Genomic DNA, 17,991 nt, shown 5'->3' with positions numbered 1-17,991 from the left:
TGCCTTTTTATATCCCGAGTAAAGTATCATAAGCGTCCTGTGGTATCTTAAGTAAGAGGCATAAACAGATTCTTCCCAGTGTCTTGTGGAATCTTAAATAAATAACTTAGAATATTTTTTTCTATGGCCTGCTGAATCTTGAATAAGTAGCATAGAAGATTATTTCTTGTACAATTGAGGTGTCTTAAAGAAGTAGCATAGAAGATTCTTTTCTGTACATTGTTCGTATCTTAAATAGGTAGCATAGAGTATTTTTTCCGGTGCACTTCGGTATCTTAAATAAGTTGCATATTATTTCCTGTGCCGTGCGGTATCTATAATAAGTTGCATAGGAGATATTTTCCAGTACCCGACAGAATCTTGGATAAGTTGCATAGGATATCCTTTCCAATGCCCTGCGGTATCTTAAATAATTATCATAGATTTTGTCCAGTGCCCTGCAGAATCTTGGATAAGTTACATAGGATATCCTTTCCAGTACCCTTCGGTATCTTAAATAAGTATCTTATGAGATTTTTTCTGTATATTTGAGGTATCTTATTAAGCTAGAGACAATTATTGTGTTTTTTTCGTCTTGACTCTTAAGTCATCTTGAATTATTAGCATGTATATACGATGCTTTTCAGTGTTCTGGGTTATCCTAAGCAAGTTGAATAGAAAATGCTCGCATTTATCATCAGTTAAACAAAGCAAGTAGCATGAATGCTGGCTTGTGTCTCGGGTTATCCTAATCAATTGGCTAAGACGATGATTGTCTGTGTCCTGAAAAAGGCATCATGACAATATCACAACGACAAACATGATGCATTTTATGATTTTAAACAATTTACTCGTTTGCTTAATGTGAAGAAACCTAAGATCATGTGAATACAACTGAGACAAGACGCACTACACTAAAAATCGGAAAACAAAATATCCATTTTGTCGTTATATTAAATACTTGCTTAAACGTTAAAAATGATCAATCAAACATTTGTGTATTTTAGATTAAGAAGGAATTTTAGTATACCCCACTCTTTTGAAATCCTGCCATGTTCCTCGGAGGGCAAAGTATACAAATTCAGTTGTGCAACAGATACGGAGAGGCTGGTATGTAAACACGAAATAAATACTTCTGTTTCTTTCTTAATTCACTTGAATATTGTTAAATTAGTACATCTTGCAGTTCTTATAACTAACCCGTATATCTTCTAATTAGATTTTAAGTGTAAGACCTCCAAGAATAAGTCTCCAATTTTCCTCTTTTTTCGTTTTGAGTAACAGCTTTGTATGATAATGTAATTATATATTAAATGTTTAACCACATGTATGTATTAATTTTATACTTATCACAAACAAATGTTCTATTATATTAGCGCAAGATTTAACAGACGGTTTATCAAAATTGAATAAGACCTGTACATATGTATTGTCTGTTTGTTAGGAGTGGATGAGAGCTATATATATATCGATGCTTGCAGTTCATAAAGAAGCCTTACCAGACCATGAACACATAAAGTAAGTATGATTAGTGTCCAACAGATGGGTAACGGACAGACAGACATATATACAGATAAACAGAAGAACTAACCGAGATAATAGGAATACATTGTAAAAGAGAAGTAGCATTTATGCCAACTCAAGGTTATGATTTAATTCCATGGATAGTACAATTGGTTCACAATTGTATAAGTTTTGAAATCTTGCGTATTTTGGCAGCTGTCTCGATTACACTTACCCAGTTTTCATTTTTACGTAAGATTACAATTTGAAGGTATGCTTAAGCCAAATTATTTCTACATGGAACTCTATAGTTATATCTTGTCGTTAAGGAAATGGGAAGGTTGAGACTGTTTCGATCTATTGATTTTCTGAGTTGTGATATTTTGATAGCCTAGTATCCTGGCCAAACCTTTTACTGAATTTTACTGGTAAGTGCGCTGACGTTTTCGAGTGCTAAACAGTAATCTTTATATCTTTATATAGATTAATCTTCTCGGCAATGAAATTTCACGAAAACATTTTTACCAAAATTTATTTGTTATATCAAAATGTTTTGTACTGAGAAAAAATAATATAATAATGAACGCGGACGAGTTCCTAATTTGATGACGTGTACCTATAAACTATAACTATAAATGGCTCATTATAAGCATATAATCAAGAGATAAGAAAAAAAGGAAACTGATTCGCACACACTTCACATCTCTAGCTCAGAAGAAGTTAGAATGAATATTTACCTATTAGGTAATTAAGATGATCTGTTTAAGTGTTGTTATAAGGATATTAAGTGCCAATCTGCCTAAGAATCAGGCAGTGATGAAAACATGACAAATAAAAACCCACTCAAGTTGACATAAATTTTAGTTCAAACTGTATAATGGTGCACGATTATGACATTTGTTCCTTTTTCTTGTTCTGGTAATTCAAGATATAATTTGGTTGAAATGCACTATTATAAAAAGTTATCAATTGAGGGGAGCTAACTCCGTAATTTGCTATCATTCTAAGAGGGTGGTAAAGGGTTATTTTCGTGCAACGTGTTTTGCCATTTTTATTTTACGTGCAGCCGTGAAAAAGGTTCGTTATTCATCGTGTTTCGTGAAATCGGTAAAAAGATCAACGTGCAAGAAATTTTTAATTGTTCGTTCATCGTGAAATGGCAATTTTATTTCGCGTTCTTCCGTGCAGATACCCCCCCCCCCCCCCTTTACGCCCCTCTTCTAACCAAAAGTTATCTAGAGATTTTTCGAATTACCAGACACGCAGACATGTATCCTTTTTTGTTCATGGACATTAAAAATTGTTTATCTGTTTAACACACATATTTGTAGTCTTCTTTTTCGTGTGAATACCATTGTCACTCTTATTTAATTATTTTCAGTTTATTATTTCAATTGTACTATACTGTATGCCATACCAATTAATGTAAATGTGTTTGTGCTAATAAATATTGTCTATTGTGCTGGAATTCTTCCAGTGGTTGCTTGTTTGGCCCTTTTAACATTTTTGATTCGAGCGTCACTGATGAGTCTTTTGTAGACGAAACGCGCGTCTGGCGTAAATATAAAATTTCAATTCTGGTATCTATGATGAGTTTATTGTGACTTGGCTGGAGAGTTGTCTCATTGACACTCATGCCACATCTTCTTATATCTATTATATCTATGTTACACTATAGTACACTATTTAATAAGTCTGTTTTCTTCCACCTAAATATCACTAATTTGATTTTAGATAATCAGTTAAAACACTAAATCTAGTTCATAGTAAGTTTATTGTAGTAAGAAAACTAGCACAGGTTCAACAGAAAGATTTTGAAAGCAGAGAAAACTGTGCACCTTACAATAAGCATGACTTTATCAGATGACAATACTAAAAATTCGAGCCAAGAATTAGGCGTAGGTACTTTACATCAGTCACAGATGTCGCGGGTGTGTTCTAATTTGAATAATAATAATCGGGGGTTCATCAATGTTTCCATATTTTAATAGTATCAAATTATTATGTGTTTAATGAATATTTCAATCATACTGACATTCAAACGATGGTCGATATCTTCATTACAGACTAAAAAAACCCGAAGAATATAATCTTCTCGAATCAACCGTCGGTGCCTCGGCTTCTGCAGCAAAGCTTTATGAGATAGAAGATGAAGATGAGTCGTCAGATGACAATTATGACAAACCTGATGAGTCTATCGTAAAACATAATAAATATGAGCCTGATCCAAGTAAGTAGCTGTTGCATCATGTATTGATAAGAAGAAATTAAAGTTCAAATCTGATTAAAGAGGTCCAGCTTTCGGACCTTAAATGGTTGAACTGTGAATGTGAATGATTTGAAAAGCTTCAATTCTTATGTACAATGTACAAAAAAATCAAGAAAAAAATCAAAAAATGAAAACAACACTTTATAAATTGCATGCGTCCAAAGCGCTTTTCTGGAATTACCATTATCAGGAACGCTAAAAGCCGAATATTTGAAAGTCATCGATGTATAAGAACCGAAACATTAAGAGATACACAATCGTATTGAATATATGATAATTTTCTTGATAATTCGAAAATAAAAAAAGATGACAAATGTCCCCCTGCCGAACTTCAAAACGAAATTCCACTTGTTTATCTTTCCAGCTTTATGAATTAATCGTATTATCTAGCGCTGAGAAAACCTTGAAATATAGTGGTGATAAAAAGATAAAATTGTTTCACATTTGGTTATGTCGGGGTCTTTTATAGATATGTATAGGGTTTTGCTCATTGTTGAACAATCATACCATATCTGCTTATTCTAAATTGAATATAAGAAATTTTTATTGACATTTCTATCTTAACTTGAAATAATTTTAGCTCTTTTACTGCTTTTGTTATTTGTAATTCGAAAATTTAGTAACACATACAGAGGACTGTGTCATATAAATACTCGGTTTGATATTTATACAGTACATGTACTATCATCACTTTATTCTCCCCCATTGATCCGAGCGTTTACATTTATAAAATATTTTAAAAAAGTATTGGTATTAAATGTGATTTTTTGTTGTTGAGAACTTGTCCAGTGTTTCAAGGAAGATTTCACCTTCCCCTGCCGAAAAATGAAAAATTCTTTTCTTTCTCTTACTAGCTACGAAATACGTATCAACAACTGGCACCATTCCAGAAGAGACAAATTCTAAAAGAATACAAAAATCATTTTCAGAACAACGAGAGACATATGAAGATGCTGCCTCGCCGAATGAAACCGTAAAACAAAGGAGTTTTTCTGAGGGGACCGTGAACGTTAATGCTGGAAACACTAGTGTAGATACTGTCAATTCTACTTCAGTGCAAACAAAAACTAAACCAAAACCCCAAGTAGCACCCAAACCCGCTAAACCAGCAAAACAAAAAATGTACATCAATTCACTAAATGCGCCTGAATCATCTAATTCAAGGACAAAATCGCCTGCATCGCGATTACGTATGACAGCACCAGATTCCCATTCACGAACGAATTCACCAGCCTCAAATTTACGCACCTCATTGCCATCTCGTTCACGAACAGAATCACCACCAACAGAACTTCAATTGCCAGTATCTTCAGATTCAAGCTCTAGGCCTTCCTCACGTGAAAGTGACAAGCAGTCAAGATCCCCAGAGCCTACTATATCGACACCCAGGAAAACACCACCTTGTTTCACAAAGCGTGGCAACTTGGGGGATACTAATTATTTAAACATGACAGAGGAAGCAGGCTATGTGCAGCCAGATCCCGGACTTGATCCAGCGTCGGAATACATGTTTAGCGGAAACAGAGATGACAGTGCACGGTGAGTTTCTGTAGTAACTATTGCAAATGACAACTGAAAAATAATAAAGTTCATTAATAAATGACAGATTTTAATCACATTATATTGTTATGAGTGTGTTTTTAAAACAGCTTAATATTTTAAGACTTCTCCAGTCTATCTATATTCTGGTCATTAAAAAAAAGGACAAGGGTGAAGGTTTGGTACCATTAAAACGTTTAAACCCCTGCAATTGTTTGCACCTGTCCTAAGTCAGGAATCTGATGTTCAGTAGTTGTCGTTTGTTGATGTGGTTCATAAGTGTTTCTCGTTTCTCGTTTTTTATATAGATTAGACCGTTGGTTTTCCCGTTTGAATGGTTTTACACTAATAATTTTTGGGGCCCTTTATAGCTTGCTGTTCTGTGTGAGCCAAGGCTCCGTGTTGAAGACCGTACTTTGACCTATATTTGTTAATTTTAATAAATTTTGACTTGGATGGAGAGTTGTCTCATTGGCACTCATACCACATGTTCTTATATCTATATGTAATTCAGATATATGTGCTGAATTGACAAAATTCATATTATGATGGTGGCGAAAAAATACATACGTCTTTTACTGAATAAATACTTTAAAATATTTTAGGGAATTACAATTGCTGGCAGACCGAACTTTCTTAGTTAGAGATTCTTCTGAACCCGGGAAAAAGGTAACTATAATGATTGAAACTGTCACTTTCTTGCTATGTTTGAAAATAAAGAGATGTGGCACGATTGGCAATGAGACAAATATCTAGATGGGTAGATTGGTGAATTGATGTGTAACGTTCAATGGTAAATGTCACATTCATATCAGGATGAGAACAATTTGATGTGATAAGAATACAAGTGTTCTAGACCGACACGCTGAGTAAGATTTTTAATGTGATAATTTACAACGTAACAGTTCACAAGAAAACATGTTCGAACACTTTATTCTGACTCCGAACCGAACAGTCTTTCCTTCTTAGCGGAGAAGCAGCAACTACCATTTTTTAAGTCTTTTGTTAAACCCGGTCATGAATCGAACAAACGACCTCCAGCACTTGAGGCAAGATTGCACACGCTACCATGACACAACCGATACGATTAAAATACCAAAGCACAAGGATGTAAACACGAACAGGTCACTTTGCGGCCTTCCACAATAAGCAATACCCATGCCGTGAATATATATATATTAAACTATAAAAGACCCCGGATGTGGTATTTATTTACGGATATTAGTCTTTTTGGCAACCATACAACATTGCAAATAAGTATATTATATATTTTTTTAGTATGAGCAATACCATTTTCTTATATTACCAAAATTATGTGTTTACAATGATGAACGGGAGTCATTAAAGATAGAATATTCCAAAATATAATTACACTATTGGGTTTTATTCATGGTTTTTTATCTTGCCTATTTTACAAAAGTGGCAAGCTAATACAAAAGACAATTGAAAAAACAATATATAACACAGCATGAATAATATTTATTGTACTGTAATACTTCGAACATTTTGGAGGACCAAGACCATTTTCATAATTCTAAAGATTCCTTTATTAAAGCCACCGATTTTTTTTACATGAGTTTATGTTAACTTGGAAAATGTCTGACCTTCAAACTGTTAAACTGGTTTTATATTATTAGTTTTTAAAAACAACTGATATTGTAAGGTTGAGTCCAGTTTACTCAGTGTCTGCCTAATTGTGTCTTTTTTCACTTCACCATTTATTTATTTTCTCTTTTATAGGTTTTAGTGGTGAAAACCAAAGCTGGGCTTAAGTCGTACAAAATCGAAATCGAAAAACACGTAAGTAATCCTTGTGTTCAGTCAGTTCGGCATATCAATTACTATTATTATCAAAACAGCTGCATTATCATTTCTACAAGATCAAACAAACTGCACTCTGCAAATGTTTGTTTATGTACAAATGTGCAAGGTCAAACAAACCACACTCTGTATATGATTGGTTAGGTACCAGTGTACAAGGTCAAACAAACCACACTCTGTAAATGATTGGTTATGTACCAGTGTACAAGGTCAAACAAACCACACTCTGTAAATGATTGGTTATGTACAAGTGTACAAGGTCAAACAAACCACACTCTGTATATGATTGGTTAGGTAGTTCCATATTTGGAATTAGAAATGGAAGGATATTAAAACGTTCAGTATAACAATAATAATATGTGGTATGATTGCCAATGAGACATACATTCAACAGAGACCAAATGACGTGAATGTAAGCAACTTTAGTACCATCAACGATGAGCAAAACTATGTAGTTATAAAAGGCCCCGACATGGCAACAAGTGAACCAATTCAAACGTGAAATACCAGCAGCCTAATTTATGACAAAGCAATAAACAAATATGTTTTGTGTCGTAAAAGTTCAAAATGATTCGGTTCCAACCGGTTGTCTTTTTTGTATCCCTTGTCCACTTAAAAGCTTTGCCTTTGTTCTTCTCTGTTGAGGTCATTAGACATTCTTCTAGCCTCTTCGAAATTGAGTTTTGTCTCCAGATCATTGCAAAAATACGTGTGATGATCTTAAGATTATTGCTATCGGTTCTGTTGGGCTTTTTACTGACGTTTATCCTCAAGCGTTTACCCAATAATATCACACATATAAGAATACTACTTGATAACACAATGTTTAATCCTTTTCAGAGTGAAAAGTTCATGATTGAAGCCAATTTGACGTTTGATACACTGCACGAAGTTTTAGAACATTATAAAAGACACAACCTTCCAAATATAGGTATCCCTTTAAGACTCGGATACAATGCTAAACAAAGTTCTGTACCGGATGATGACGACTACGAACCTGTTGGACAACCATTACTGTAGTGTTCGAACACAAATCAGTGATATACAATGCCTTGAGTTGGGTAATCTCGATTGTTTGGTAATTCTGCAGTATTTTTACATACCGACATAATTTAATCGTTTATTGACTTTATCCAGAATCTCCATGTAGTATACTCATCAATTTTTTATACTACCGCAAAATTTCTGCGGCCGTATAATGGTATGGCGATGTGTCCGAAGACATTTGGGCCCCATTTTTAAATTGGTCCACATTGAGGATTAAAGATTCCACTTTGTTTGATTTCATCAAAAATTGAATTATTTGGGGTTCTTTGATATGCCAAATCTATTTGTGTTAATAGATATTTTTTTTTTGACCCCGTTTTCAAATTAAGGTCCAAAATTAAATTTTGTTCGATTTTAACAAAAAATGAATTCTAAGGATTCTTTGATATGGTGAATCTAAACGTGACTGTATTTAGATTTTTGATTTTGGGCCCAGTTTTTAAGTTGGTCCAAATCGGGGTCTAAAATTAAAATTGAATATATGGGGTATTTTGATAAGCTGAATCTTACAGTGTATTTACATTTTGGATTTTGTGTCCCATTATCAAATTTGTTCACTTTGAGGTCCAAAGGATGCAAAATTAAACTTTGTTTAATTTCGTCAAATTGAACCCTTGGGTTCTTTATTATGCTGAATGTTACCATGTATTTATATTTTGGATATTGCCTATAATAGGTAAATGTCCAATTTCAAATTTTCAAGACCACATTAATTCTGTGTCAGAAACCTATGCTGTGTCAATTTGACAAATATTTAATCACAATCCAAATTCTGAGCTGTACCAAATAAAATTGAGAATGGAAATGGGGAATGTGTCAAAGAGACAACAACCCGACCATAGAGCAGACAACAGCAAGCTTGAAAGTTTTGTCCATAATTTCCCCAAGGGTTCAACCTCTGCGGTCGTATCAAGCTGCGTCTTTCGGAGCATTTTATTTTTTTATGTATGCCTTTTTCATTAGATTCACAAGTTGTGAAATCTTGATTGTTTGGTAATTTTGTAGTAATTTATCATACTGAAAAAAATGAATCGTTGACTGAATTTATCCAGAATCTCCGACTACTCAATTCTCTTCAACTTTCTTATGTTTATTGTCTCCCGCGTAACGTGTTGCGGGGGACATGGAAATACCGGGCGTCCGTCCGTGTGTACGTCCGTCCGTCCGTCCGGTCTTGTTAGCGCTCTCACAGGTACAATTCTTGCCAGATTTTTATAAAACTTATACTACAGGTTAATATCAGCATTATCTCGGACAAGTTCTATAATGGTGGCCGATCGATTTTTTTAAAAAGAGTTATGCCCCTTGGAAATATTAAATATGTGCAACGCGGGGGACATTGGAACTCTGTTCTTTTATATTTATACCTTTTTCATTAGACTCACAAGTTAAACTGTCATTTATAGTTTTATTAATGCTTTTTAATATGTTGCATCCAAGAAATAGTTATGTATGTATATTGATTTAACTTATGAGTAATAAAAATATATATTTGACAAAGGAACTTATTTTTTCATGAGAGGTGATATACAACTTCATTGTACAGTTGTAAGGTTGTATGTGTTGATGTCATAAAACGGAATGGTTGCGTACAAATACTTTCTCTAACCTGGGACTATTATACTAATACATTATGTCCCAGCTTTAACCAAATGAATCAACGACCAATGAATGACAAGTTATATTATAATGATTATAAATTGTTCGTTTTGGTGTCATAAAACGAAACGGTTGTGTACAAATACTTTCTTTAAACAATCACCGGACAATAAATGACATTTTATATATAACGATTATAAACAGACTTAATTGTAAGTGTTTCTCGTTTCTCGTTTTTTATATGGATTAGACCGTTAACACTAGTAATTTTGGGACCCTTTATAGCTTGCTGTTCGGTGTGAGCTAAGGTTCCATGTTGAAGACCGTACTTTGACCTATAATGGTTTACTTTTATAAATTTTGACTTGGATGGAGAGTTGTCTCATTGGCACTCATACCACATCTTCTTATATCTATCTATTACAGAAACAATAATGATAATGCTATAATGATATGAAGTTAGCTATGGCAGTTGTTTTCTTATTGTAAAACATTAATAACAAATCAAGTCCACAGTGTTGTATAAAATTATTTCTTCATGTTTACGTGAAAGAAGTCAAATACATCTGTTTTCTGTATTTTGATTATTGAAATTAATTCATTTTTTTAAAGCAGAATCGAACATCGTTAATAGTCGAACGTGTATGAAAGTGAACAAAATTAGATTTTGCTTGAGCTCCCGAACAAAGCATCACATCTGACCTAAATTCCATGTAAGGGTGTTATACGATTTTAATTTTCTTAAACAAAAAAAAATATGACTAGTTAAAGAGAGCATTACACAGGTGATAGTTCAATACTGATTAAATGAAAAGTTCAATGATCAGTATACAGCGTTTTGCCATATTTTACAAACTTTCTAAAAATAAGTGGGAGACGGTTATGTTTTGATGTCCATGCAAGGAACACATTCTCCTCAAGTGTCTTATTATTTAGTTTAAACATATTTTATTTACTCAAAGTAAAATGGATTGGACACTAGTAAACCATACTTATGAAGTCCGCTCCGAATAACAATAAATTACAATACAATATTAATGTGAGCATGCAATAATTCAGAATATACAATACTATAAGAGTCTATCTATTGAAAAAAAAAATAAAACAATAATAACAGAAACATTGGTAATGATGATGAGGATGATGACGTGAATGTACCGCAAATACACTAACAAGAAATCTCTCAGACCTTTTAATAAACTCGAATACATGTTTAAATATATTGACGTTTTGTTCATACGAAAGGTTCGGATTACCAGATGTTAGTAACTTAACATTTAATAATAGGTCACCAGGGAGCCATCTTAGATTGTTCATCAGAATTTCTCTCTGGTGTGTTTATAAAGAACAGTCGAAAAGGAAATAAGGAAATGGTGTACAGTCTCAATGTTGCATTTACAAAAACAAGATGGGTCAGCAATTATATTGACTCTAAACAAGTCATAGTTCAAGAAAGATGAATAGCATCTGAATTGTGTTAGAATTATATTTAGTTTCCTCGGTCCATATAAATAGTGCTTCGGTACATCTTTATTTATAGTATTTAGCCTTTTTAATTGGATTTTAAATTTTGAGATAGAGTCTGATTTTCGAAGGGACAAATCGGTATGATTCCATAGTCTAATAGTTGATGGTATAAAAGATTCTTTAGTAAGGGATAATCTACAAAAAGGAACAATGATATCATTGCCATTTCGCAGGGGATATACAGTTGTGCTCTGTACACTGGGTGGAACTAGATTACATAGATAATCCGGAGCATGTTTATATTGAATGTTATAAAACATTTGTAATTTTCGTCTTTTCCTCCTGTCAGCTAAAGTTTCCCACCCAACTTCCTCATACAGATTTTCAGATTTTGTAAATATAGGCAAACCAGTAACTATTCTAACAGCTTCTAGCTGCAAACTTTCATGTTTATTAGCATATCCAATTCCACAATTATCCCAAACCTCAGTTGCATATTCAAAAATTGATCTTATAAATACTATATAGAGTTTTTCTAAGTTTTTCCTACAAAGTTGATACTTGAGTTTTCTCAGTATATTTAAATGTTTCGTTACACTAATAATCAGATTGTCTATATGGCTTTTCCACCGAGCATCAGAGCAAAACGTTACCCCAAGGTGTTTGTGACATTTTGTAATAGGAATTTCTTTGTTATTTAAGGAGAATTTTAGATCTGGAGCGTCATTATTTGAAAAAATCATTATTTCTGTTTTGTCTGGATTAAAAGACATAAGCCACCTTCTTGACCATTCGTTCAGCTCCTCGAGGTCACGACCAATAACATTTTTTATATGTTCTTCGTCGTGCCCGGAGTAATTAAACTTATTATGTAGTCGATGATCTAACTTTGAATCTGTTTATTAATGATGAATCTGTAACTATTGAACATCAGGACTCATATTTGATCACCAATGAAAACATAGTTACAGGACAGGGTCCTTATCTATCACTATAAAAATAGAGTTGTGCATCTTAAAATAAGAGTATAGTCAAATGACAGGGATTACGGACTATAGATAAGTAGAACCCTGTGTATTGAGTGCGACTGCTCCTGTAAAAAAAGGGTGTTTTAACTGCCAAAAACATTTTTTGTCTATTTATCAGCAGTGGGAAATCTTGTGACAAAATATAACCTCCCCTGTACACACTGAAAACTAGATCTTTTCAATGTTTGTCCCATTTTAGCAAGGACGCTATCAATTATAAATTCACGGGACGTTCTGGTAAATAATGAAAATAGAAATAAGTTGAAATAAAAACAAAACTTCCATTTAATGTTATCATTTCCCTTCTTAAATAGAAAACGACGAGTACAGCAGACTAAAGGAGCTTGGTGTAAAATTGGTTTAAAATGTTACTTTGCAAATGAATTCCTGGAGTACCATATGCAATTTATTTTATTACTGACTGTATACCTCTCTGGAATATGCTAATTATCCGTATGTATCTGCAGCTAGATCAGAGAAAGTCAGGGAAAAAATTCCAAAGGAATCGATTGATATGCAGCAAAGATTGGCACTTTTGAAATTAAGTTACTAAGCAAATTCAGACGGACCTTATCCCAATGTAAACATTGAATGTGAATAGATCGAGAAGACCGCAAATACATGTACAAAAATCGAGACGACCTTTTCTTAAAATTGTATAAATAATTTTTTAACCTGCACAAACAAGACTTCTGTATTGTTATATTCATGAAAGACAATATTTCTATATTGAATTTTCATGTGACAAGAGGAGACCGGTGTACTCGAAAAATTAGAATGTGAAAAATAAGTATATTTTGGGAAATTGTAAGATGCTAAGGAATTTGTGGAACACTCCAAAAATTGGTGACCCGAAAGATCTTTAGATTTTATATATAGATGATTTTTTCCCATTTTTTTAATCAATATTCAGCAAAGATTGGCATTTTTTTAGATTTCATTTTCACAAGCTTCGAATGCAATTATCTCGATAAATACTGAACTTAAAACATCGTGTATTTGTATGTATGTTTCTAACACAGTTTAACAAATAATTTCTATAAAATGTACAATTGTTATTTAGAAAATAATTTTTGATCAGTATCGTCACCGGCATTGTTTTATTATTGATTTTCTTGACTCTGTCATAAGAAGAGGTAATTTTCGTTAATTCTTTTTCACTAGATTTCCCACTGACCTTTAAAAAAAGAAATGCAATCGTGAACCTAAATGACTGTCTGGCATGAAAGGTCAGATAATTGTTATATGAAGAAACATGATTTTACCTCATTATTTTATTATGAAATGTAGAAAAACTGACATGGATTCTTAATGAAGCTGCTGTTCATATGGGGCATCATTTTCTTGTTAAAGAAATTATTTCTGTCTCTCCCATCCCTCTCCTTCAGATAGATAACATTACAACATGCATTCTGATTAAAATTCAGATCTATCTTAACTCGCGTGCTCGTACATATAAGCATATGTCAGGGGCGGATCCAGACATTTTTAAAAGGGGGGTTTCAACCTTATGTCCCCATTCAAAAACATTGATCGTCAAAAAAGGGGGGTTCCAACCCCCAGAACCCCCCCCCCCCCCCTTCTTTTTCCCCCAGGATCCGCCACTGATATGTAAATGTGAAAACAGCCTTTGTTTTGAAGAAGTTTAATTATATGAATCATTATTATTTATTTTTGTAGCCAGTTTGAAAGTAGTTCAAAATCCTAAGCTATATTCTTATTCGTTAATTCCGAACTAATACCATCTTGGAAAACCAATTACACTGGTTTACATATGGTTAAGTCATTAGCTATCATATTCAAGATATGCTTGATCTCAATGAAATTATAACCCAGGCAACAAACTCCAAACATACTTTTAGAGTAGAAACAGTTTGAAACCACAACTTTATACTTAAATCAGTTTGCTCAAGCAAATCTCACTTTTTTCATTTCATAACTTGTCCTTTTGTAAATTAGCCAAAATATAGTTGTTGATTTGTTGTTTTATACGATTCTGTAACAGACAGAGGGAAGCAGGAATAACAGTGCCAATTCAGTATAGCACATGTCCAAAAATCCTGTTTTTGCAATCGCATGTTCGTTGAATACGGATATTGATTTTAAGAAAAATAATGTTTTACCAAAAAAGCTCTAGACATCTGTCAACTAGATCCTCTACATTCGCTTTTGAATACAGATTGCCTCTACTCCTTGAAAACAAATTGACGGAATTCCCAGAAACTTGCACTGATTCTTCTTTAGGTGGGACATGAAGTTGTGCACCAGCTACTTCAACTTTTAATCTGATTTTATTTTGTGGGTAGGTGGGTTGTTTCACATTCCAAATAAAAGAATTGACTTTGCAATTTATAACTATATGTTTTGGAGAGGGTAGTCGACACACGTGCCCATTGGAAAACTCACACCTTTTCCTAAAGAAATTAACATACGAATCTCCAATTTTATTAAATAATCATGAATAGATAACATTCATATTCCTGTTATTTTAAGTTTTTGGACAATTGCTAATATATTCTCGCAAATCACATACCGGTAGTAAATCATAATAGTTTTTAATGCCAAACATCGAGGAACATATCAAACCTCTTTTTTTTTATTTCATTAACCATAAGTTTTAAATAGGTAGAGATTTATTGCCTCAATCCAAAGAATATAACTCCCTGTCTGCAAATCGTATCATATCTATAGAATTATTATAAAGACTCAAACGCATATTCATGTATGAACTGTTTCGACTATGACATATAATTTCTTCATTTAACACACATAAAACGTGGCTTTAAATTTCGTCGTAATTTCCAGGGTTAACTTTTTTTTTTTTTAAGTATGGTTTCTTCAAAAAAAGGAAGATGTGCTATGATTGCCAATGAAAAAACACTCCACCAGAGACCAAGTGACGTAGAAGTTAACAACTATACGTCACCGTACGACCTTCAAGTTGACACAATACCCAAATCGCATAGTACAATTCATATGAGAAAACCAACTACCTGATTTCATTGCGTTGTCTTTTGCCTTTTTTTTTCCTTATTTATATTTATTTTGATAAAAATGTAGAGCCCTATATAATTACTATTAATAGAAATTCATTATCTTATCTATGACTGTATCTTTCATCAGTCAATCTCTATAAAAGACATTCGTTATTTTATTTCTGACCCTGTATTAGTATTTCACCACTGCTATTGCATATGCATAATAATTTTTCTTTGAAATCAATCCCAAACATTGAAGTATTCCTACAGAATCGTCGACATACCCTTAAACATATTTATATAACTTAAATTTATATGTTAAAAATGTAACATCTTATATCTGCATTTTACACACCTCAAAGATTCTTTATGGTTAAGTTTGTTTTTCTTTAATTTATTTTCTTTTTAGTCTAGTTTGTATTTTGATAACGACAAAGGGTAAATTGTTCAATATTTTACCAGTTAAATATCATTTTATGAAATTATAATAATTCCATTTTTGTTATTTCAATTGAAATAGGAACAATTTCAGAAACACCTTGATTGTTCACATCTTTCCTGGACGTAGAATTTTAATTGCGGCTTAAACGGAAATGACCCTTTTTTAATTTCGCTAAAATGGCTCAGTTTGAAAATCTTAAAAACGCCCTATCCATTGACCGTCACTTTTTTCGCTTGAAATCATCTTGATCTCCAATGTGAACACAGCTTGTATTTCAAAACCCTTAACATATGCGACTCTATTTTCATTAGCTACTTATGTAGGATATCAATTAGTCTCGATTAACACTTATCTCTATAGCAACTGTTAGACGCTAATACATATTCATAGATAAATTAACACTTATTACGCAAGTGGCAATAGAAAAAAACATATGTATTCCGAAAAGACAGTATGCATTTCCGGTATTCCGAAAGACTACAAATTTGACCAACCCTCAGGGGTTCACGCAATGAACAAGGAAAATGATAAAAGGATTGATCAGGGTGTTATCTGTTGATTATGAACTACATTTAGCTTCTGTCCAAATTCTGTATAATTCATTGAAGGTTTGACATATATATGATATATAGTTTTTCAAGGCCTTTGATTTTCTATTTCATCATCTTTAGTCATAGACTGTACCAAAGACATATAATTATGTGTATTATATGTCTCTGATTTTTCCTGAAACATGACTGAAAAAGGGAACTTAGTCCATGTATAAGCAAAATACGGAAAGACTGGCAAGAAGCTTCTGAAAAAAATGTCTGAATATTTCATGATTGTTTTAAAAAGTCATGAATGTTTTTAAAAAAAAAAACATTTCTGTAGATTGTATCTAAATGGTAACTCGCATAGTCCATTCATTAGTATAATACGGCACATAATAATAAAAGTAATAGTTGTTTTCTTCGGGTGCTATTTCTTTACTATGAAGAAGCCTTGATCTTTGAAGTTCTGTAAAGTTTGATGTAGGTTTGACAAAGAAACATTAGTTTACATAGAAAACTAAAGACTCGGCAACGTAAACCCTACCAAAAACAGGGTGTAATCTCAGCAAAAGTTGACTTATTTGTAAATATTATCTTGCTGATCATTTTTGCTTTTAAAGTGTCTATCTATTCTTTATAGTTTTTAAGATATTAGGCAAAACGCAAAACAAAATGGTAAAAATCATGCCTACAGGACAATAACTCCAATAAGGAGTTGTTGGACATTTTTGGCCTTGACGACTTATTTGCAGATCGTGTCTTTTAACGTGTCTCTCTTTCTATTATAATTTTCAAGATGATAGGTATAAATGGGTAAAACTCGTCATTAAAGAACAACAACTCCATTAAGGAGTCGTCGGACGATCGTTCAGGCTATGTAGACTTATTTGGCGATCTTGTCTAGTTTATCATTTTTGCCTTATTTAAGTTATTATCTATCTATTATAGTTTTAAGATATTAGGCATAAACGCAAGAAATTGGCAAAATGTATCATTAAAGGGCAATAAGTCATGTAAGAAGTCGTCTGACAGTTTTAGTGTAAATGAATAAAAGGCAAATTTCAACATTCTGAGATGTCTTTATTCATAGCGGTTTTCTAGATAATACACAAAACTTGCATTTTACCCCTATGTCTATTTTTAGGCATGTCGGCCATGTTGGTTGGTAGGCGGGGTCATCTGACACATTTTTTAAAAAACTAGATACCCCAATGATGATTGTTGCAAAGTTTGATTAAATTTGATCCAGTAGTTTCAGAGGTAAAATTTGGTAAAAGTTAATGGACGACGACGACGGTAGATGGACTCTAAGTGATGCGAAAAGCTCACTTTGCCCTGTGGGGAAGGTGAGCTAAAAAGGAGGTTTAAATTAATTCGTATTTTTAAATATACATACATCGTACAAGTAAAACTAACTGAACCAAATGTTACCAGTAGCTTCAAACTATCACCTCTAATTTTCATGTTTTCAAGATCTTACTTTAATATAATTATTATATTTCCTCCTTATTTAAGCCCTAGTACTTTCAAAACTGATTGTAGGAGCATCTTACCTGAAATATAATCAAGTCATGTCGTAAAAACATTTGATAAACTTTTCACAATAAATGTTTTATAGAGATATATCGAACGGATTATGTTATAAAAGTGTGTTTCTTTAGTAGTTTATAACTATGGCGACATAGTCAGTTTTGTTTTACAATCTTAAAGTGTGCCCAATTTCTGAAGAGTAATACTGAATTTATATCAAAAACGCATGCACTGCACATACTTAGAAACAAAAATG

The 17,991-nt window shown here is 32.9% G+C and overlaps 1 protein-coding gene across 7 annotated transcripts in view; it reads left to right on the top strand.

Annotated features, from left to right (window-relative positions):
- Nucleotides 1-9,648, top strand: part of LOC127736124 (uncharacterized) — a 33,584-nt gene extending 23,936 nt beyond the window's left edge. For all 7 annotated transcript variants that reach the window (XM_052246667.1, XM_052246670.1, XM_052246668.1 and 4 more), the window contains 7 exons: nt 987-1,089; nt 1,424-1,497; nt 3,549-3,712; nt 4,606-5,290; nt 5,896-5,959; nt 7,031-7,090; nt 7,952-9,648. In XM_052246667.1, coding sequence (XP_052102627.1) covers nt 987-1,089; nt 1,424-1,497; nt 3,549-3,712; nt 4,606-5,290; nt 5,896-5,959; nt 7,031-7,090; nt 7,952-8,131 — 1,330 coding nt within the window. In that variant the 3' untranslated portion in view covers nt 8,132-9,648. The remainder of the gene's footprint in view (nt 1-986; nt 1,090-1,423; nt 1,498-3,548; nt 3,713-4,605; nt 5,291-5,895; nt 5,960-7,030; nt 7,091-7,951) is intronic.
- The last annotated feature ends 8,343 nt before the right edge of the window (nt 9,649-17,991 follow it).

This window comes from Mytilus californianus, unplaced genomic scaffold, assembly GCF_021869535.1.
Source record: "Mytilus californianus isolate M0D057914Y unplaced genomic scaffold, xbMytCali1.0.p SCAF_3, whole genome shotgun sequence".
NCBI lineage: Eukaryota > Metazoa > Mollusca > Bivalvia > Mytilida > Mytilidae > Mytilus > Mytilus californianus.
This window is presented reverse-complemented; position numbering and strand designations above follow the sequence as displayed.